We start from the raw sequence: 24634 nt of genomic DNA, 5'->3' as shown, positions 1-24634 counted from the left end.
CAAATAAAAACAAAGATTAAACATTATTACTTGATATATTGTTTTCTTGTTGAATCTATTTATTTGTTTGTAGAATGTTTGCTTAAAATCAGCAAAATGATCATGAAAATTTGTTACAAAAATTGAATGAGTGCAAATGGTTTGATGGTTTAATAACCTATTTCCAGTTCGCAATACTGGTTGCAATAATGATTGCACGACTATTAAAATTAAACAGAAATGGAATTACGAAAAAAGAAAGTCTCTAGAAATAATATATAAATATACTCATTTGCTATACTTTGTACTTTGTGCTACTGCACTACCTTTATCTATTGGTACATTACATTTGAAATAAAACACTTCATTGTTTTGTTTTTTTTTTTTACATAAAATTACCCACAAGTGCCATCTCTCATATTTATTGATATATGTACATATGTATGCATGTATGTACGTATTTATTTATTTTACAATTGAGTTATATGTTACAGCGTTTTAGCATATTCCAGTATTAATACTAAATACCTTAAAATAGTTCTTGTACTAAAATCTTTACTGTGAGTAATTTCGGCACTCGAGTCTGCAGACTGCAGATTCCTCTTCCTTCATCCGTCCTCAGAAGGTTGGTGAGGTGAATAAAAGCTTCCATTGTGAGGGTCAGTAATCTCATGGCCTATGCCTCCATTCTTTATGTTGGCCTTGAAAGAGGAGTTTTGTCTTAAATTGAAGTTGCTCTCCGTCATCTGATTTCTGATAGGACATAGAATAAAATGGAAGAGGAGATGGAGACAGAGAGAAGTGAGGGAAAATTTTGAGAGAGGGGGAGATCTATCAATCAATTGCTTGGAATGATAATGCAGATTTGCTATGAACTTTGCTGCTTCTTCTTCACTGTTATGTCTATATCTTACGTGTGTCTATGTCGTCTTTTCAATTGTTTAAAATGTATTAAATTCCAGTTTAACTTTCAACCCTAAACATGACCACTTGTGACTTGATATTGTTCATGTCATCTAATTGCACTTTGAACAGTGCTCTGCTCAGTGTATATTTGAATATAAGTGTGTACAAATCATTGTACTCAATCTTGTGTTCCAGTCATATATATTATAATAAGAATAAATATACATATTCTATATGGACAAAAGTTTGGTTGTGGTTTGCTAATAGACATTTCTGCTACTTCAGCCACAAAGGTACTAGTAAAGTCAGGATGAGGGGGCCTGGGGTGTAGTCAATGTTCCAGTTTATCCCAAAATGTGCTCAGTAGGGTTGAGGTCAGAGCTTTATAGCAGTCCACTCAAGATCTTTCACTCCAACCAATGTAAACCATATCTTCATGGAGCTGATTTTTGTGCACAGGGGCATTGTCATGATGAAACCGGTTTGGGTCTCCTAGTTCAAGTAAATGGAAATTTTTATTCTACCGAAATTTTTTTAATTTTTATTCTACAAAGACATTCGCATACGCATTAAATAAAATCAGGTGTCTCAATATTTTTATTCATAAAGTGCATCTCTGAAAAGAGGTTGTGGATGTTTCGGTAAAATCGATATTGTTTTCCATTATTGTCAAGCTGTATGTAGACTAATCGAATATTCCCTCAGATTTCATGGTGATCAGAACGAAAAGAAATATGCTGTTTTATATCAACAAGCACTGGTCAATGGTATCTACTTTGTTCTGATAAAATAGGGATTGTCATGGTTTTGGTTAAAATTATATCCCTAACAAATTACACTTGTATGTAAAATGTATAAAATACACGTGACCAGATTTCATTTTCGTTCCTCAAGCCTGGTCTGGATTGGAAAATTGTGCAGGCTCTTGAGATGAGAGCATTACATTTCTACACAGATTACCTGTGTCCTTTAATGGTCTTATCTTTAATAGTCGGCCAACAGAATCTCTGAAATTGCTTATGACGTTTTAACATAAATGTTGTAGTTTGTCTTGACCTCTCTGTCAAGATCTTTACACTCTTTTTCCTTAGAGGACATTTGGTCTAATCACAGTTTGTAGAGTGATCAAAGCTGTAATAAAAAAAATTGTTGTATTATTGTACAAACTAAACATCCTGCACATGTTTAAGTGTATTCCACTTGTTGCTTCAAACAGCCCTGAAAAAGACTCTCACTTAAGCACTTATAATGTATTCTCCAACTTGCGCACACCTGTTTTTTTTCACGTTTTTGTTATGTTAATCTGAGTCCATATTAGCTGTTTGTGATTATTAGCGTAAGGGACACTAAGTTTACTCGCAATAAACTGACTCAAAGCTGGGTGGCCCAGATCGTGTTATTTGATTGTTACACCATTACGGGCTGTTGAGAAGCTGGTGAGATTTTGAGCATGAAGGCGTGATTTTGTCTCACCAATGAATCTTGCTGCATGAAGGTTTAATGAAACATGCAGGTGCCTATCTGTGTGCTCTGGAGAGCACTGTACTCCAAACATAAGAGCAGGATAGGGGTAGGTTGTTCAAAACATGCGGTGTGTAGTGTATGGAGTTAATGAAGGGTGCACAGAATATATGATCCCACACATACATTTTTGAACACTACATGTGCGCACACCACACTCGCTCGCACGCACACACGCACACACACACAGATATATATATAAGGAGACAGAATAAGGGACATCTCCCTTATTCTTAAAGATCGGTACCAGCACACTCTCCATTCCTCAGGCATCCTCTCACCTTCCAGAATCTTGTTGAACAATCTGGTTAAAAACTCCACTGCCGTCTCTCCTAAACATCTCCATGTTTCTACTGGTATGTCATCTGGTCCAACCGACTTTCCACTCTTCATTTTCTTAATCGCTGCTTCAACAAAAGCAGATGCTATTGATCATCAATTTCATATGTAGGTGGAAACACAATCATTAACTGAAACAGAAACAACAATGTAGGAGGCTTAAAACTGGGTGAGGAACAGCCAAACTCTGCTGCTAAAGTGAGTTTGTGGAGGACAGTTCAAGCTATTTTCAAGAAGCATTGTCATGATGAAACCGGTTTGGGTCTCCTAGTTCAAGTAAATGGAAATTTTATTCTACCGAAATTTTTTTAATTTTTATTCTACAAAGACATTCGCATACGCATTAAATAAAATCAGGTGTCTCAATATTTTTATTCATAAAGTGCATCTCTGAAAAGAGGTTGTGGATGTTTCGGTAAAATCGATATTGTTTTCCATTATTGTCAAGCTGTATGTAGACTAATCGAATATTCCCTCAGATTTCATGGTGATCAGAACGAAAAGAAATATGCTGTTTTATATCAACAAGCACTGGTCAATGGTATCTACTTTGTTCTGATAAAATAGGGATTGTCATGGTTTTGGTTAAAATTATATCCCTAACAAATTACACTTGTATGTAAAATGTATAAAATACACGTGACCAGATTTCATTTTCGTTCCTCAAGCCTGGTCTGGATTGGAAAATTGTGCAGGCTCTTGAGATGAGAGCATTACATTTCTACACAGATTACCTGTGTCCTTTAATGGTCTTATCTTTAATAGTCGGCCAACAGAATCTCTGAAATTGCTTATGACGTTTTAACATAAATGTTGTAGTTTGTCTTGACCTCTCTGTCAAGATCTTTACACTCTTTTTCCTTAGAGGACATTTGGTCTAATCACAGTTTGTAGAGTGATCAAAGCTGTAATAAAAAAAATTGTTGTATTATTGTACAAACTAAACATCCTGCACATGTTTAAGTGTATTCCACTTGTTGCTTCAAACAGCCCTGAAAAAGACTCTCACTTAAGCACTTATAATGTATTCTCCAACTTGCGCACACCTGTTTTTTTTCACGTTTTTGTTATGTTAATCTGAGTCCATATTAGCTGTTTGTGATTATTAGCGTAAGGGACACTAAGTTTACTCGCAATAAACTGACTCAAAGCTGGGTGGCCCAGATCGTGTTATTTGATTGTTACACCATTACGGGCTGTTGAGAAGCTGGTGAGATTTTGAGCATGAAGACGTGATTTTGTCTCACCAATGAATCTTGCTGCATGAAGGTTTAATGAAACATGCAGGTGCCTATCTGTGTGCTCTGGAGAGCACTGTACTCCAAACATAAGAGCAGGATAGGGGTAGGTTGTTCAAAACATGCGGTGTGTAGTGTATGGAGTTAATGAAGGGTGCACAGAATATATGATCCCACACATACATTTTTGAACACTACATGTGCGCACACCACACTCGCTCGCACGCACACACGCACACACACACAGATATATATATAAGGAGACAGAATAAGGGACATCTCCTTATTCTTAAAGATCGTACCAGCACACTCTCCATTCCTCAGGCATCCTCTCACCTTCCAGAATCTTGTTGAACAATCTGGTTAAAAACTCCACTGCCGTCTCTCCTAAACATCTCCATGTTTCTACTGGTATGTCATCTGGTCCAACCGACTTTCCACTCTTCATTTTCTTAATCGCTGCTTCAACAAAAGCAGATGCTATTGATCATCAATTTCATATGTAGGTGGAAACACAATCATTAACTGAAACAGAAACAACAATGTAGGAGGCTTAAAACTGGGTGAGGAACAGCCAAACTCTGCTGCTAAAGTGAGTTTGTGGAGGACAGTTCAAGCTATTTTCAAGAAGCATTAAGAAACGAACAATATTGAGGACCGTAGATGCAGTAGTCAGCCAAGCAAACTTAATGCAGCAGATGAAAGACACATCATATTCAACATCAGAATATATCCAGGAGTGCCGGTACAATAATAAGTGTCTTCAGGCAACAGTAAAGCACAAGGGAGTTTCTTTGCAAGTTTGGGGCTGCGTTTCTACAAATGGTGGAGATTTGGTCAGGATTAATGATGACCAAGTGAACCATTAACCTATATATATATATAGCAATGCATATATCAATGTATATATCAACCTATATATATATATATATATATATATATATATATATATATATATATATATATATATATATATATATATATATATATATATATATATAGGTTAATGGTTCACTTGGTCTTCATTCTTTGGGTTTGCTGTTGTGCAAGGCATGGGGCCCCTATGACTGCTCTAGTTTGCATGCTGAAAAGAAAGGAAGTTCCAGTTTCATTAGTCTGTTGAGAGACAATCTTTAAAAAACACTGTCCCCTTTTAAAAAAAAATCCCAATTAAATATAACTCATGAGGGATGTTTACCCCATGTCATGTTAAACTGAAATAATTACATCAATACCTAACAATCCCTCTATGTGTCACGGTAGACGATGGGATTGAAAAATCCTGTGACCAAATCTGTGTCTATTTTTTGCATGGCTGTATGTACTGTCTGGGCATTTTAGATTGACGTCAATGGCAGCGTTTGGTAGGGGAGTTGTCTACTAACCCTGGTGCTGACAAGTGACATGTCTGTACCTGTAACTTGGTTGTCCGAGTGGCCTTGTGGTTTGTGTGTATTTAAATATACTGTATATGTGTATTTATCTGTATACTTAAATATGTATATACAAAGGCTGGGTTAAGTCTAAATGTTCAATGTCTTCTCGCAGTTGATGTCATAACTTCTGAATGTCAAGTTACTAAAATGAATGTTGATAAAAATTGTTTCCTGACTTCAGCTGTGCTGTTTCTGACACCGCTATTACAACTGCAATGCTACACAGCCAGTGAGGTTATTTGTGACCACAAATTTAAAATTAAGGCCATGATATTTGATGTACTATAGCCAATAGTTACTTTTCACAATGTTTGTATGTATATGTATTTTTAAATAAGTGAGATGGCACTGGAACATGGCTATGAGTCATAATAACACTTGTAATGACCTATAAAGACACATTGAAGTTGCTGGTATTGTGACATGAATACCATTAGCCTACGTCAGCTTGTGTCAAACCTCACAGTGAATACGTGTGTGGCCAGATGTATTAAATCACTTCATTGGTTTTGAACACTACTCACGTTTCAGATGACAAATTTAAATAAGTTTTGTAAAATACACAATTATAAAAAGTATTTACAAATGAGAATCATATTTTACGGCTTTAAGACAAACCTTCATGGTTATTAGTAATACAGTCATTGACACTTGATTGACACTGTGATTTAAATGACATCACTCATGTGATCGGACCTAAAAGAATGAATTCACAAAGTGAAATAAAGCTACTTTAAGCAGGCGTGGGTAGGGCTGTCTGCGATTTATATGCTGCGATGTTTTTTCCCCTAAGGCTTCAAATTCAAACTGCAGTTTGCTCAGTATTTTTATCTGTCTAGTCACTGATTGCACTTAATAGTGTCTGATTTTTTTTTTTCGTGTTTGGTTTTTGCTGTCAGTTAAACCACATGAAACCTTGGCATGAACAACTGCTTACTGCAAATTCTTGTCAGTTGAGCTTAGTTTTTTGCATCAAGTCAAAGCAAGCTGATATGACATCAGATTCCCTCACCCAGATCTCAAACTAAACCATTTTAAATCTCTTTTCATCTGGAAGTTGAGTCACATCAACTGTATTTCTATCTGTTTAAATCGAAAAATTTCACTACTCATCCAAGCTTCTTCTTTAGACTGAAGACCTGCTTCTTTAGATAGAAGTCCAGTCAACTCATACATCATACATATGACCACTTCAGTATTAATTTTCTATTAATATAATTATACTGTTTAAAAATTACGCTCATTATGTAATTGATGTCTGGTTATTTATTGTAACTGTGGAGTTTTATTTTAACTTTCTATTCTCATTTATGTTAAACCTAACCCTTTTATTATTATTATTATTAGCGTCTGGATTACATCATTTACAGGCTACCTGTTAATTATTAGCTGTTAATTGACGTTACTGAATAAATATATATGAAAAAAACAACATGTTTTTGGGGTCTTGGTTTTATTTTAAACATTGTATAGCTCTTTTTATCAGTGTCTAGTATCCAGTTATTCTATTTACATATTGCACGATTAGATCCTAGCTTTTCATGCCCTCTGTGGTGTGCTCTCTGCACATACTATAATTGAAGAGGATGTTCCCTGGTTTTATTTAAACTGTATACAGCTTTCCAGGTTTCTTGGTCACAGGTCACATCAACAAAGTTTATACACCACTGGGCAACTTGTCTGTTGCTTTGATTTTGCTCTTTGACTGAGTTTGCTGGTTGTTGTTTATAGTGACTGTGTATAGTGTATAGGAGAGCTGTGTACTCTCACATCAGCGTGAATAAACAGATGCGCAGATGGCTGCGTTTCCACCTCCACGAACCACTCACAGTGCCTGCGTTTCTGCTTGCTCGCATGGACGGGAATAATTACCGAATCAGTGGCACAAGCTTCCAAGCGCAGAAATACTTTGAGCGGTGATTTGCCATGCTGTTTTGGTTTACAAGAGTTTCTGAGCCGAAATTTATGATTATGATGTAAAATCCCTGCCTTTGATTTTATGCTAGATGAAGAAAGCTACTTTAAACTGTAACACTAGCCAAGAATATTCCTTATAGTCTCAATAATGAAATGTAAAAAAACTAACGAACCAGTGTATAATGAAGAACTTAAAAGCGTTGAGAAACAGCTCCTTTTAGACTCAACACTGAAGGTTGTTTTGTAATTGGTATAAAGGTCAATATTTGTGTAAAGAAATGTTTTTAGTTCTCCATTTATAAATGCTATGGGACAGTGTCTTGACCAATTAGTGGTTTGAACTATTGCCACATATTTAACTGATATTAGCCAGATAGAGACAAATATATTTGAGAATATGAGGCAGTACAGAAAGAAAAGTGTATTATACTTGTCACATGTACCTTACAGCACAGTGAAATTCTTGCTTCACATATCCCAGCATTATTAGGAAGCTGGGGTCAGCCATGATACAGTGCCTCTGGAGCAGAGAGGGTTGAGGGCCTTGCTTACGGGCCCAAGAGAGGCAGTTTGGCAATTGGAACCCCAGACCTACCAATCAGTGATTGGAGAAGGACCGATCAGCTGCTCGTTTGCTACGGCCCTCCCAAAAGAGGCCTCCCTGCCAATAAGCAGACTCTGAGCAGGTTGATTGTTGATGCGATCACATCATCTCATGAGTCCTCTGGTCTTCCCCGCTCCCTTGGGGTTCAGAGTTCTCTCCACCTGGAGTGTTTCTGTCTCAAAATCTTGGTCCTCTGGAGTTCCCCTTTCAAGACATATGTAACGATGCGGATTGGTCCACCCCGCTGACCTTTGTGCGGTTCTATAACCTAGACTGCAGGGCCACTCCTGGCCCCTCATTCCTCTTCTAGCTGTGTTGACAGACACACACTAGGCAGGGACTGTCAGTCTGGCATGATTGGACACTCGTTCACAAAGAGTTTCGACGCAGCTCAAGTTCCTGAAAAGGAACGTCTCTAGGTTACGTATGTAACCCTAGTTCCCTAGTTCCTTACAGAAGCTGCCACTGCCCTCACTCATATGCGTGTTATACTCCTGGTCGTGACGTCACCAAACCGGTGACAGCCAGCGTGTTCCCAAAGCGTTTCGTTACTCAAATACATGCAACTCTAATGCATGCATATTTATGATATAATAATACCATTTTTTTTTTTAGATTACAATAAATCTACTATAAGATCATTCACCTTGTATTTTCTTATTTAAAGATCAAAATCTTGTTATTCTTAAGTATATATTCTTCAAAATTATTAATCATTTCATTTTAAAAGAAAAAATCTTATTATAATATTATAATAGGAAATGCTTGGACTGTATCCAAGATATTTTAATTAAGCCGTCATTTTCTGCAGCATAGTTGCGGTTTATATTCAAAGTGATGACTTGCGATTGTGTGTTATAATGGCGAGTGATTTCTTCACTGACAATCTAGTACCCTTGTAAGTTCTTTCTTGTTTTGTTTACTTGCTTTCTATTCTTTTTTTTTTCCTATAACACCTGTTGGACATTGGACCTGGTTGGACCTTTAAAACCCTCTTTGTCATGTATTCCTGGTCGATGAAATTGCTTAAAAAAGAATGAATTTTATGAAATGAGCAAGAAATTGTTCCGACTATGTTTACACTGCCTGTGGTCAGGACTGCTACACCCTGCTTTTCACCTTGTTGTTTTTTAATGTCCCAATGACCGCTACCCTTACTCAAAATATCCAGGCTAATTTTATTTTTAAAAAGATTGAACACTTTTGTGCATGATTTAATGTCTTTTTTCAAATCCGATTGGTCGGAAACACTTGGTGTTAAATCATTTTCTATGCAGGGTTGTGACAGTATATGGAATTAAATTTTTATTTTTTTTTCCCTGTAGTAACAGCTAATATACAGCACTTTTTATAGAATTACCTGCACCTTATGCTATTACTTTATGGAAGGAGTCTCGGGTGTCAATCAGTTTTCTTGGTTGCATGACAAGCTGTGTTAGAGACAGAATGGTCATGGAATGAGTGTTTATATCGTTATATCAGGATACCTCATTCTCTACCTTGCCTCTTTTGCAGATTACTCTATAATTAGTATGTGATGTATATTGAGGTACCTGATCATCACTGAACATTTTTTCCTCATTTTTCTGAACAAAGCATTTTATATTGACTCATTTGCACTGAGCTGGTCTCCACCTATTACCTCATATCTGCACTGATCTTTACTTATACTCTGCACAATGACTATAAATTCAAAGTGAAATTAATCTAGATTTACGGTAAAAAAAAAAAAGAGATCTTTGGCAGGTTGCTGTAAAAATCAGAGGAAATAATCATGCGGCATGATATTTGCTGTTAAATGTAAGGACTTGATGTGTCACACAACATTATTGATCATTTTACACACCTTTTTGCGTTTTATTTCATACTTCATTTATCATAATTGCTAATAAAAAAGTCTTAAAATATCTGACAACAAACTCAACATCATGATGTAGTTCGGTCTGTGGGACTCATGTGCCTGTATGCTCATGTGTGGCACGATGCCAAAATATTACACAATCTGCTTCTGACATAACAGCACATGTATGCACCCATATATCACACTGCACTGGAGCAGAACCAGCTTGCAGACAAAGACCAGAGCACAGAAACGTACTGTACGTTTTATTTATAAATCTATTTGTGGCTCGCTACCAATTTATTTTTCTTCCATCATCCCTGTAAAAACCTGGACATTACAATTATCTCTCAAATGAACTTTTTATTCAGTTTTTACCCATGTTAGTTTTGAGCTTGGGGAAAAGGGACATGGAACAGCTTGTAGAAAAACTCAGTACTTACTGTGCTATATTTTTATTGGAGTATAACATGCAGTATAATCTTATTGGAATATTACTTTGGCAGAATTAAATTGTACTACTACTATAAAAAATATATATATTCTTTTTCAACTGATTTGTTTTCACTCATTATTCGCTTTTGTTATGTTTTTATTGTTGTGTCTTTTGTTGCCTTTTTGTACAGGTCGTTCATGTAAAAGATATCTTCATGAGGTTTATCCTGGCTAAATAAAGGCTACTAACTTATTGAAATGAGGAACGAATACACTCACAGATGGCATATATCTATATCAGAGCCAGCTGTGTCAGTGATAGCAACACTAACTAATGGTTTGCCTGCAGCAGCTGTACACATCAGCTCCAGGAAGAGGTTTTGTAATTCTGCGAAAGCTGTCCAGTATATCCTATTTTTTGTTTGTCCGTGGAATGTTGAATACTGGCCTGAGTTACTGTTCTTCATCCTTCCTAATAGCACTTGAGCTATTCATCTGTCAGCCCCAGTGGCTGTGTTTATAGCCAGGGAAGGCTTGATAGACTTTGATTGGCAGTGCTATTTCACTGGACAGTTCTGAAGTGGCTCATGTAACACTGAAGTGGAAACTTCTGTAAGTGAAACAAGAGAATGTGACCAAACTGACACTATATAAACATGGCTAATGTACTTTTCATCCTTTCAGCTTGCCTTGAGGGTAGCTTCCTCTCTCTCTCTCTCTCTCTCTCTCTCTCTCTCTCTCTCTCTCTCTCTCTCTCTCTCTTTTCTCTCTGTCTTTCTCTCTCTGCATCTCTCTCTATCTCTTTGTAGCTGTCATTGGTAAGGAATCTGGGAATCTGGTGTGTTCTGCTGTCCATGTGCTTCTCATTCCTCAGGCAGAGCGAGTGCAGAAAAGCGAGGGAATGCGATTTCACAGGAGGCACACAAGCTTTGCCAGCGTTTCAACGTGTTAACATTTTTGGTGTCATGACTCTGAACTTCTGAACTGCCATCCATTCATTCATTTTCCGCTATAATAATGCTATACAGAAAAGGTTTCTGATTACATCACTGCTGGAATTAAGGAAAGATCCTTTAAGACCAGGATGATGACAATCATGCAGCATGTCACATGGTACAAAATGAGCAGTACGACAACAGGGAGGCTTTTACATGGTTGATGTAATCATTTACTTCTGCAATTATGAGAAGTGAATTAATGGACTTGCAAAAGCCTAAAGAATCTTAAGCAATTAAACCATTTTTTGTGGCTTTACAGTAATTAGTTTGATAGAAAGCAACTGTGAGAACATTTTATTTTAAATGCTTGCTGCAACAAACAAGAAACACAAATTCCAGACAATATTTTATACACACATAATAAAACTTGTGTGGATATTGACTAAAATGAAAAAGTTTTTATGTTTTCTTATTATTTGGGATGTGCTATCAGCATCAATTGTTGCATCTTAACTGAAGATAAATGAATGGTTGACAATTTCAATAATAATGTGGCTTTATGTGAGTTCTCAGACAAATTGTTTTACAAATGAAACATAAAACGCTACATTGTATGTTATACCTTTCCTTAAAACGAGTAAGTTTGGGAATTATGTCACTGTAAAAGTGTCTTCCCACTTTATTTATAATCAACACTCTGGTTCTCTGGTTGAATACACAGTGTCATAATCTAAACAAGTAAACAGATATTTTATGTTTCTATATAAACTCATTAGGCCAAAGGAAACAGTTAAACATGGTTTCATGTACCACAGTACTGGACTTAATATTAAGCAATTAATTCACTTTCATGCTTTTATACAGTGTGTTACATAATATATGCATATTCTTAAAATAAAAGACTCAAATATAATAACAGAATTTTATCAGACCATCACACATTAAAACATTTATTTTATTTTTTCCCCTACAGATCACATGAAAGAACATTTCCATAGCAATGAAAGCCTTGAAGAAAAGGTTAAGTCAGTATGGAAAAGTTTTGATAAACATCTACCCGGGATAAAACAGCCATCCACAAACCATTCCAGTGGCAGTAGGAGAAAACGCTTCTTGTCTTATCCACGCTTCGTAGAGCTAATGGTCACGGCAGATGCCAAGATGGTGCGGCACCATGGACGCAATCTGGAGCACTACATTCTAACAATCATGTCAGTAGTAAGTAAGACGTTTTTCAAAACTATATTTTACTTTACCAAACTCTATTTGACTGTTGGATTGTTGGGATGGTCAAATGCTCTTTATAGTCACTATTGACATGACTTCAAATGTCAGTTTTCTGTTTTTTTTTTTTTATTTATCATAAGTATTGGGACACTTGACTTTTCCAGGAACAGGTGATAGTTCCTCAAACTGTTGTCACAAATTGGAGGTGCATGGTAATAATGCTATATATATATATATATATATATATATATATATATATATATATATATATATGCTTACCATTCTGTAAAATCTAAAAGTGTGTAAAAACTTTACTCATGGCTCCTAGAGGCTACAGACTGTAGTGTCGTCTGGTGACATGTCAATCTGATGGATGGGGATTTTAAACGAGGTTTTTAGCGTGCTGATGGTGTCATTATGGCACGGTCACTTTCTGAAAAGAGTCTGGAATCACCCCAACCCACCAAAAGCCTTCGTTAATGCCCGACAGTGACTGATATATACCCCCTTTTATTCTTTTCTTTCTTTCCACTCTTTTACCCATTTGTTCCTTTTCTTTCTATTTGTAGTAATGTATTCAACATATTTTAAGGTATTCTGGTTTTGGTTTTACCTCAAAGTTTGTGGCATAAACAGGGATAATAAATTCCAGTCAGGTTTTAGGAGAGGACCAGAAGTAACATACACACTCAATTAGCGACGGGTCCAAAAACTAGTCAGTATCTTGTGTGGCCACTATTTGCCTCACGCATTTTGCCCTATACAGTGAAAACCGGGATTCAACCTTGAAGAAAACACCTCTTCAAAGTGCCAGACGCCATTGAATGTGAGCATTTGCAAACTCAAGTCGGTTACGAAGACGAACTGCAGTAAGGTCCAGACCCCGATGAGGAGGACAAGATGCTTTCTGACAGTTTGAGCAGGAATTCTTTGGTTATGCAAACCGATTGTTGCAGCAGTTCTCCAGGTGGCTGGTCTCAGACAATCTTGGAGGTGAAGATGCTGGATGTGGAGGTCCTGGGCTGGTGTGATTACACGTAGTCTGCAGTTGTAAGGCCGGTTAGATGTACTGCCAAATTCTCTGAAACGCCTTTGGAGACGGCCTATGGTAGAGAAATGAACATTCAATTCAGGGGCAACTGCTCTGGTGGATGTTCCTGCAGTCAGCATGCCAATTGCATGCTCCCACAAAACTTGTGACATCTGTGGCATTGTGCTGTGTGATTAAACTGCACATTTTAGAGTGCCTTTTATTGTGGCCAGCCTAAAGCACACCTGTGCAATAATCATGCTGTCTAATCAGCATCTTGATCTGCCACACGTGTCAGGTGCATGGATTCTCTCAGCAAAGAAGAAGTGCTCACTAACACAGATTTAGACAGATTTGTGAACAATATTTGAGAGAAATAGGCCTTTTGTGTACCTAGAAAAAGTCTTAGATTTTGAGTTCAGCTCATGAAAAATAGGTGCCAAAACAAAAGTGCTGCGTTTATAATTTTGTTCAGTATATTTGTTCTAAAAAATATGGTTGTTTGCATTGTCTCTTTGTGTGTGTCTTTCATTTCAGGTAGCTGCAGTTTACAAAGATCCCAGTGTTGGAAATCTTATCAATATCATGATTGTCAAGCTGATTGTTATTCACAATGAACAGGTACATGAGCTCTAGCACATTTCAACAACAGACATGCCTATTAATTAAGACATCTCATTGTAAAGTATTATAGTATTTCAGTAAAGTGATTTTTGGGCAAGTCATTTAATGACTATGCTGCTTAATACAAATATATCTAAAGTTGTGCATATTTGACCTGTGTTTAAGAAGAGAATATATTTCAGACTGGCTGGTCTGTACATTAGTCATGTGGCAAATGCTATAGAGAGGATAGATAATTGACTAACATATCGCGATCTACTAATATTACGATTGACATATTGTGCATCCCTGGTATAGCTAGATACCATGCAGCATTAATAGAAGGATTAGCTGCACTAAAAATTAAATAAATGATAGAATCTTTGTAATGACACACAGACACAAAATCAGTGATCTCGTATGTCTTTTATTCGGCCTAAAAATCGTTATTATGCAGTGTAACATAGACTTCATAGGAGTTATTTTAATAATTATACTTGTATTAAATACATTTCGAATAAGGAAATGAAAGCTGTGGTTGTTGTTGTGTTGTGGTTGTATCGTTTTTAGGAAGGGCCAAATGTCAACCGCTATGCTGCTGCGACGCTACACAACTTCTGTGTGTGGCAGCAAAGTCAGAATGTTCTAGATGACAGTCATCCTTCTCATCATGACACTGCTCTGCTCATCACCAGGTGTGTAAAATCATGTTATTATAAAATTATTATTGTCAAACTCATTTTCCACACTGAGGTCTGAGGAAATAAAGTTACAGTATGTTGTGCATATATGTACTGTATATACTGTCAATCAATCAATCAATTCAAATATTTGATCGCGATTAATCACATGATTGTGAGTTAACTCACGATTCATCGTAATTTAAGCACACATTTTTGTCTCTCATAAATGTTCCTTAAATTTATACTTATCAAGTTTTTAATACTCTAATCGACAAATATGGATGCTTTATGCAATTGTATGTTTATTGTTAGTGAAACCAAACTCAACATAGAGCATGAACACAAAATATTTTTGTAAATGTTTTAAAGTAATTGTGGTGTTTTAAATTACGTAACTGATCAGAACACCAAATGGAACTTTTGCTATGTTTCCACACGGACAGTTAATCAGGTGATACCGGAAAATCTTCTAACTTACATACAGATTACATAATCAGATAATATTTTTTAACATTTCAAGCTTTCTATACATATATTTATTATGTCTGTAAAGCAAGTATTCACTGAGATTCAGTTTGTTTTATTTATGTGTCTGTGAAGAGAGATGACAGAGATATACAAGATCCTTTCGATATATTACTCTTAAACTGTACAATAAAATAGAGTCATTTACGCAAAGTACATCGGTGCATTTGTCGACCCCAGAGTTGATTGCCAAATGGATGCATCATAACAGATGATGGTGTTAAGACTTGGGCATCAGTAAAACAAATGTTTAGAGATTAAAAGTATTTTTTGGTGGATCTTTAATTTTTTTTATCAGAGTAAAAGAAGGACGGCGTAAACAGATGTGTGTTGCGTTTTGAGTTATATATATATATATATATATATATATATATATATATATATATATATATATATATATATATATATATATATATATATACAGTGAGGAAAATAAGTATTTGAACATCCTGCTATTTTGCAAGTTCTCCCACTTAGAAATCATGGAGGGGTCTGAAATTGTCATCGTAGATGCATGTTCACTGTGAGAGACATAATCTAAAAAAGAAAATCCAGAAATCACAATATATGATTTTTAAACTATTTATTTGTATGATACAGCTGCAAATAAGTATTTGAACACCTGTCTTTCAGCTAGAATTCTGACCCTCAAAGACCTGTTAGTCTGCCTTTAAAATGTCCACCTCCACTACATTTATTATCCTAAATTAGATGCACCTGTTTGAGGTCGTTAGCTGCATAAAGACACCTGTCCACCCCATACAATCAGTAAGAATCCAACTACTAACATGGCCAAGACCAAAGAGCTGTCCAAAGACACTAGAGACAAAATTGTACACCTCCACAAGGCTGGAAAGGGCTACGGGGAAATTGCCAAGCAGCTTGGTGAAAAAAGGTCCACTGTTGGAGCAATCATTAGAAAATGGAAGAAGCTAAACATGACTGTCAATCTCCCTCGGGCTGGGGCTCCATGCAAGATCTCACCTCGTGGGGTCTCAATGATCCTAAGGAAGGTGAGAAATCAGCCCAGAACTACACGGGAGGAGCTGGTCAATGACCTGAAAAGAGCTGGGACCACCGTTCCCAAGGTTACTGTTGGTAATGCACTAAGACGCCATGGTTTGAAAACATGCATGGTACGGAAAGTTCCCCTGCTTAAACCAGCACATGTCCAGGCACGTTTTAAGTTTGCCAAAGACCATTTGGTGACAGAGCAGTCATCGGAGAAAGTCATGTGGTCAGATGAGACCAAAATTCCACTAAACGTGTTTGGAGGAAGAAGAATGATGAGTACCATCCCAAGAACACCATCCCTACTGTGAAGCATGGGGGTGGTAGCATCATGCTTTGGGGGTGTTTTTCTGCACATGGGACAGGGCGACTGCACTGTATTAAAGAGAGGATGACCGGGGCCATGTATTGCGAGATTTTGGGGAACAACCTCCTTCCCTCATTTAGAGCATTGAAGATGGGTCGAGGCTGGGTCTTCCAACATGACAAGGATAGCCAGGATAACCAAGGAGTGGCTCTGTGAGAAGCATATCAAGGTTCTGGCGTGGCCTAGCCAGTCTCCAGACCTAAACCCAATAGAGAATCTTTGGAGGGAGCTCAAACTCCGTGATTTTCAGCAACCCCCCAATGATTTCTAAGTGGGAGAACTTGCAAAATAGCAGGGTGTTCAAATAATTATTTTCCTCACTAAATATATATATATATATATATATATATATATATATATATATATATATATATATATATATATATATATATATATATATATATTAACCTGACAGGATTCTTACATGATTTCAGTCATTTTTATAAACACTAGTTAACGTAAACTAATCAGTCAGGATCTCTCGGGGGATTTTTAAATGTTATCTTTACTATTTATAATCTTCTTTGGTGGTCTAGTGCCTACAGTTCCTGCACTCTCCTTGGCCTGGCCCAGGTTTGATATTCTTTGTGTTTGGAACCAGCCCAAGCCACTTGGGGTTTGCACAAGCCAGTGCACTCTCAGTGCCGGTTCCAAGCCCAGATAATTTGGGTGGATTGCGTTAACAAAGGGCATTTGGTGTAAAGCCTGTGCCAGAACAAATATGCAGAAGACGATCCGTTGTGGTGACCCATTACAGGAGCAGCTGAAAGAAAAAAAAACATGAATGTTCACAATCATCACTGTTAGTGTTTTCTAGCATTGCCCTGTGTTTGACTATGTTAACCCTATATTTTTTGTGTTCATACAGGGAAGATATCTGTCGGGAAAAAGACAAGTGTGACACATTAGGTAAGGTTTACTCTTTTTTTCTTTTACTATGTTAAACAGAGGTCCACAGTAAGAAAACTACACCATATTTCACATCTAGGCCTACCTGCATATGCTATGAGAAGAAACAACCATACAGCTGTCTTTGGATAGTATGAGCACACTGCTGGTAATGAAATGAAAGTCTTTAGCAACCCATTTTCTTCGGATTCATGAGAACCATTACAGAAAACAAACTTAAGTTTCTGTTCTTGCTGTTTAAACTAAAGAGTGACTTGCTATTGGTTTCTTTCTACATTTACAGCAAATAGCAGACGCCCTTATCCAGTACGGAGTACAAAAGTGCTTAGAGTCTCTATCAATAAATAAATCAACACGGGTTCAATAGTTTGCCGATTTACAATTCCATCAACCTAAACTCTGCTGTGAGAAATTATAGCCATCTTTCTTTTTAAACAAAGACATAAAACAAGCAGGGAAAAAGGTGCTAGTTTAAATGTTCATTATTTTTATGTCAAGTCAAGAGGCTTTTATTGTCATTTCTACTATACACAGTGGTACACAGTACACAGTAAAAACGAGACAACGTTTCTCCAGAACCCTGGTGCTACACTAAACAACAACAAACAAAACAACATAGAGCTACAACACAAGCTACATAAAGTGCATCGAGTGCAACCTAGTGCAAACAGTGCAGACAGACAGTGCAGACAGACAACAGAAGACAAGACACAAAACCCAATATAGCACCGACCAGTAAACCTACTGTATACTTGATTATACAGTACTGTACGAAAAGACTGTAAAAACCATACAAACTAAAAACTATATCCCAGAAGTGAGTGTAAACATAACTATGTGTTTCAAGAAGAGGGTTTTATATTCATAATTGTAATATTTCAGATATCACAAATGCAACAGATAATATTGTTTTGTCAGTTAAATCCTTGTAGGTTGACAAGTAGAGACAAAATCCTCAAATCCAACAGCGTCATGAAATAAAAATGACCAAACACTAACAAATCATCAAGTGAAAACTGTCTGGGTTGATAAACAGAGTGGGCTTGCCATTTTCCTTTCGATTTATGTTGTGACAGTAAAAAAAAAAAAAATTTAAACAAAAAAAATTAACTTTAAGAATTGTTTGGCCATGCTTTTTTTTATCACACTGAAATAGTAGGCAATTTATGCCTAGGATCTTATGATATACTATCTACAAGTTTCAGGACATAGGATTGATTTGGAAAGTAAAAATGGCATATTTGGCATATTTAAATAACACAAGTGGCATATTTAAGGTTTTGCCCTGGTGATTCATAGAGTGTGCTGAAGTACAGAAGCAAAACCACACAACGTAAAGCCTCCACTACACTCTTAGTATTGATTACATTTCTGCATATGTGCAATCAGGAATAACAGATCCTCATCTATTCAACCACTTGTACTTAATTTGATGTTTTGAAATTATATTACTACTGAATAGTAAGATTGAAAGTTTTACAGCATACCCTTTGCACAATTCACAAGGGTCATGTATGAGTGTTGACACAAGTTTCTCATAGCATGATAAGGAATTAATTACACTATACATTGACAGCTGGTTAGAATCAGTGAGATGTATAGGCTTTTCACTCATGACATTGTAAGATGTCTGCATTTCAGTGACCTTGTCCAGGAATGCCTTATGTCCACAACTACAACCATGACAGAAAACTGTTGAAAGAAGAAAGTTAGCATATAGCTTTATATTTGTATTTATTTTATTTTATTATTAGTTCACATTGATTCTCTCGTGGGAGCAGCTTTGTTGGTCTATTTGGCTCAGTGCCTGACAGGAGATATTATGATGAAATATGTATTGCATATAAATGACAAAATAATGAGACTTTCTCCATGAGAGCAGGTGTAACAGTGAGGGTCGGTTATCTTTCACTGTTCTGTTCATTGACGGATGTAAATATCTTGAAGTTTTTAAATTTGCTGTAATTGAACTAAAGCTGAAAATAATGGGACACCGTGTAACATAATGGATATGAGTGTACAGGTCTGATTGTGGGTGTGTGTGTGTGTGTGTGTGTGTGTTCTCTGTATAGGCCTGGCAGAGCTGGGTACAATGTGCGACCCATACCGGAGCTGCTCCATCAGCGAGGAGAACGGTCTGAGCTCCTCCTTCACCATCGCCCATGAGCTGGGCCATGTGTAAGTTTCGGCCCCCTGAGGGAACCTCCTAGCTGAAAGTGCTCCCTTATATCGCACAAAAGCTCTCTTATCCCCCTCACAGGGGCACACACAGGTGCAAAGCATAATAAAACCAGTGCATGTTTAATAACAGGCCAGTCTTAATACCCTCTCTGTATTCTGACCTCTTGTCTTCTCTACTGCACCTAGCATGGTTCAGTTCATTAGACTGAAATTTTCCTCCCAAGGGTAGAGTGTTAAGGGCAGATTTTTGTATATTGATATGGATACAGTTCTCTTTGCTGTGTGAAGTTCTGTGCCCTAACTAAACATGACACCGTCTATATAAATATTCTTTGCTACGAACATCAAGAAAAAGTGCAGACTCTGCCATGATATACATGGTTTCCACAGGGTCTTAAAAAGTCAAAAAAAGTCTAACATTTAAAAATTTAAATTTTAGGCCTTAAAAGTTTAAAATTTGTTTTAGCTCTTAAATAATTCAAAACAAGTCTTAATTTTCCAATGTCCATGTACCGCTACCTCCAATGCTCATGGAAATGCTCCCACAGCACTTTAGAATGTTTTTGTTTGTTAATTTCTTTGGTGTTTTAGTGTTTTCTTTCCCTACTCCAAATCTAATTACAACTGTATTGGAAAATTTTCAAATCTGTATTACAACTATAAATGAGATCAACATACAACAGCTAATCAGTTTTCTGTTATTTGCACAAATCTTTTTTGGATTTTACTGCAGACGTAAAATTTAGATTTTAACTATGTACCATTGACATTAAAAGGATTGCACTGAAAGCCCTGTACCGAAAAATGTCGGTACAAATACATGTACCGTTACATCCCTAAGTTCTATTGAACAGCACATGGTTCAGTCTTTAGCTCGAAAAAGAACGTCATGTCACAGCATACCATGTAATTACCATGTGTGGAGTGTGTTGTGATAACATTGGCCTCCTGTGGGGTCTGTTTTCACAATATGTGACTATCACCACATGTGCGAATGTATGGCGTGGGGCTTATGAATAAAGCCATTGTGGACAGATGAGTGGCTCTTAACATATGACTCAATCACTCAAAAGCTGTTATGCTTAATACTCTCCAGCACACCCACTCTTCATAAGTGAATAGGAATGGCAAAAATTCAGGCCAGAGTTGATAAATGGAGCAATTTCTAACGACTTCATTGGTCCTTGTCACAAATCAGTGCCACCGAACTGCTCTCTTGTACTTTTGTCAGGTTTTTCCCAATTTGATTTTTTTCAAAAAGGAAGCTTGAGTTAACATTTCTAATCCAATTTCGAGAAATGTAAATGAAATACTCTTACATTCTTAATAAGAGATGGGTATAAGTAAACTGAGAAATTCTAGGTCCAATTGGTAATGGCCTCTCAGGATCATTCTAATTGGGCACTTGTAGACAAAATATATTTGTCTTTGTCGTATACTATCAACTGTACGCATACAATCGCTTACCTAAAGGTTCACTAATCAAGGACACCAGCCTGTAAAGTAACACTAATCTAATTTAGAAGATTAGTGACCATTAGAAGCTGATGGCCAGATGTTTCTAAGCTGATTGTGTCTTTTCCAGGTGGATTTCATGCTACTTTGTGACTGACAAAAAAGGTTTGGCTTAGATGTGAACCAAATTAAAAACAGACAAATTCAGCTAAAAACGTCATTCTTCACTGTAGTTTTCAAACCTTTTCAAAAACATATCTCATCCACACTGAAAAATGTCTGAAAATGTGTACATCCCTGTGCTGTGCATGTGTAAAAATGTGTAAAAAAATTCAGGTGTTCATTTCTGGCATTCCATCTTTTTAAATTTATGCAATTACTAGTATTTTTTTTGTCCTTTTTTTAAAAAAGGCAGACTGTAAGACAGTAATCTTCAACAGTGCGATCAATATGGATAGCAGGCGAAGCAGTTGAGTGCATTGACCACTGTCTTGTTTGTTTTGAGTTGAATGGGTCACACAACTGTAACCACATAACTTAAAGAAGGACTTCGTATTTGAATATCGCTTTTACAATGCAAAAATGCCATTTTAAAATGTATCCACTTAGGAGAGGTTTTTCACTGTCAGACAGAAAAAAGCTAAAAATGGGTTCTTAAATTCACTTGGATTAATGTGCACTTAGCCTTCACATTCAATGTGGAAAGACACACAGTGATCTCTTCCCCCTCATATGTGTGCATTTAAAGGAGGATCAATTATTATTTAGCTTTTTTCTTTAGTCCTGAGCTTTTTTTTATTTAGCATTTAGCATTTAGCATTTTTCTACCAGTTATGCACAGTTTCTACACTTCATTGTAGATGTTCAACTTGGTGTGCTCCACCAAGTGTTTTCTCGGTCTCAGGCCCAGTTTTCATAATGTGCTACAGCTGCATTCAACAGAATGTTAAAATCAGACCCTGAAAATTAACTTGAAATGCAGATCATTGGGGGCCACTTGAGTTCTTCAGCTACAGTCTTGGCAAATTCTGTGTTCATGAATATCACTTTGTGCAAAGGGATATTTTCATACTGGAGCAGGATCAGGCTCCAAAAGTTTAGGGAGGGTCAATATATGGTGTCATACCAGATGTCCACAAAATTTTTGTCCTATACAGTATTTAATAGAACACGTTTTTCAGTTTTTTTTATTTTTTATTTTGTATCTAATGGGTAAACTTTAATAAAAAAAGAAAGAAAGAAAGAAAGAATATAGAAAGGAAATTATGTGTAATAAGCGTACAAGTGGCAGTGTTCACTGCAAAGCACTAGCAACAGGTCAAATTAAGGTGTATTAAACATGCCAATAAAAAGGTACTAAATGACCCTTTCTATTAGACCCTCTGATTCAGCTTTGTACAGCTGCGCTCTATCAGATTGGTATTTATGCTATTTAAAAAAAAACCTTCACTCCACACATGTGCTGCAGTGTAGACGTGAGTTTGGCCGAATGTTTTATATCAAGTAAAAGGTGAACTGACGTCTAAATGACACTGAGCCATGACGTTCCTCTACTGCAAAAGAACCTCATAAAAACGTTCTCAATCTTAGCCTGCCATTTTGAGAAGCCACTAGAGGCTCTAAAAAGAACTATGAAAATAATATGCTCTGAAATTAATATGCTTTTTATCACTAAAGCCAGATGCACACGAAAACTCCTCCATTATACACACAATGCTATTGAAATAACTCGAGTAACTGGGAGTTAAATTTAACCTCTTCATTATTTTTTATAATGCTTTTTAATATGGAATATTGGTTGTTAAAACTAATTGTTCACCAATGAGGAAGCACAGTATATGTATGTAGTATACTACGTTTGCCTGCTATGCAAAACTTAAAATATTTGTACAATTTTGATGTGTCACTAATGTAAGATCGAAAAATCGTAAGTCAAACCATTGTAGAGGACCAACTTGAGGACCATCTTTACTTACCGTATTTTTCGGATTATAAGCCGCTACTTTTCCCCCACACTTTGAACCCTGCGGCTTGAACAATGAAGCGGCTAATAAATGGATTTTTCCTGGGTTTTTCCCGGTTTCAAAAGCTTCAAGCCAAAAAACTGAGCCCCATAACATTAGACCAATGAAATTGCCGAACGGGTTCAGGTGAACCAATAAATCTCTTTATATTAAATCGCCCTCCCACTGAATCGGCCCGCACCACATCATAAATATGGATGAGGTTCCCCTGACGTTTGACCTGCCGCTCACTCGGACTGGCAACAGGAAATGCAAATCATTCGTCACGCTGAAAACAACCGGGCATTAAAAAATGCACGACGATGCCAAAAGATAAACTCCCGAGAGAAATTATTGTGAAAGGAAGGAGGAAGACAGTGAACAATGACTTTCTTGGTAGGCTACTGTTTAGATAAAAGCCGTATAACAGACACTGTCTTTCGTTAAAGCCTGTGTAAAGTTCATTAGTATCAGTGTAGACAGGTGCAGCTTATTTATGTTCAAAATAAAAATCTTTGTCAAATTCAGTGGGTGCGGCTTATATATGGATGCCATTAATAGTCCGAATTTACGGTATATCTTTTTAAATGAATGTTTGAGTGTGTATATGCAATTGTGCAGCTGGAATTTTGGGTGCCTTAATGAACACCACACAACTGTGTTTTTTCCATTTTAAGTGACCTTGATCAATAGAGTATTCAGTAAGGCTTCTCTTGAACTTCCACTACAGTTTCTGCTCACAAGCTGACATTGCAATACGCCCAAAAACATTTGGGGTTTTACACTTGTCATACTGTGAATAATTTTTTTATATCACTTGACTGCTAATCTGAAACGACTGCAACAGTTAACTATTACTTCACATGACATATTGAGACCATTCATCACTTTCTCTTCTGGTGGTCTTCCACTTAAAGCCACAGAGCAAAACACCAGCATTTAAGTAACACCTACTCCTTGTGCTTAATTCCAGATGGGTTTAACCGAACCTTGTGATTTGGCTTGGACTTGAGATTTATATTGACACAGAAACTTTTGGTAACTGGAGAGACTTATAATTGTGTAAAGAATTTTGACAAAACAGTGGGTAAACTCCATTATGCTTTCAAAATGAGAGACAAGGTTATGGATGGGTGGTGATATACCAAAAACCTCAGTATGCCTTGACGATGACATAAATCTTAAATCCTAAATCCTTTCTGTCAATTTTGAACTCGTTATGATTAAATACTTTGAATAACCGTGTGTGTGTGTGTATGTTTCAGCTTCAACATGCCTCATGACAACCACCCAAAGTGCCGGGAAGCAGGAATGAAACATCAGTATCATGTCATGGCCCCAACTCTGAACTACGACACCAGCCCCTGGTCTTGGTCCAAGTGCAGCCAAAAGTACATCACAGAGTTTCTAGAGTAGGTGTCAGCATTTTTCTTTACTTCTCAACAACTCTCAAGTGTCCTTACACTCCATATTTACCCTTTGGTGCA

General features: G+C 36.8%; 1 protein-coding gene across 1 annotated transcript in view; it reads left to right on the top strand.

The window, feature by feature from the left end:
* LOC124392509 (A disintegrin and metalloproteinase with thrombospondin motifs 20) overlaps positions 1-24634 on the top strand; it is a 106946-nt gene that overhangs the window by 13612 nt on the left and 68700 nt on the right. Inside the window, exons 4-9 of the mRNA XM_046859613.1 lie at positions 12127-12371; positions 13948-14031; positions 14584-14708; positions 17468-17508; positions 19581-19686; positions 24413-24559. Coding sequence (XP_046715569.1) covers positions 12127-12371; positions 13948-14031; positions 14584-14708; positions 17468-17508; positions 19581-19686; positions 24413-24559 — 748 coding nt within the window. The remainder of the gene's footprint in view (positions 1-12126; positions 12372-13947; positions 14032-14583; positions 14709-17467; positions 17509-19580; positions 19687-24412; positions 24560-24634) is intronic.

This window comes from Silurus meridionalis, chromosome 10 (assembly GCF_014805685.1).
Source record: "Silurus meridionalis isolate SWU-2019-XX chromosome 10, ASM1480568v1, whole genome shotgun sequence".
Classification (NCBI taxonomy): Eukaryota; Metazoa; Chordata; class Actinopteri; order Siluriformes; family Siluridae; genus Silurus; species Silurus meridionalis.
The sequence above is the reverse complement of the archived record's forward strand: the minus strand, read 5'-3'. Positions and strand labels throughout refer to the sequence as shown.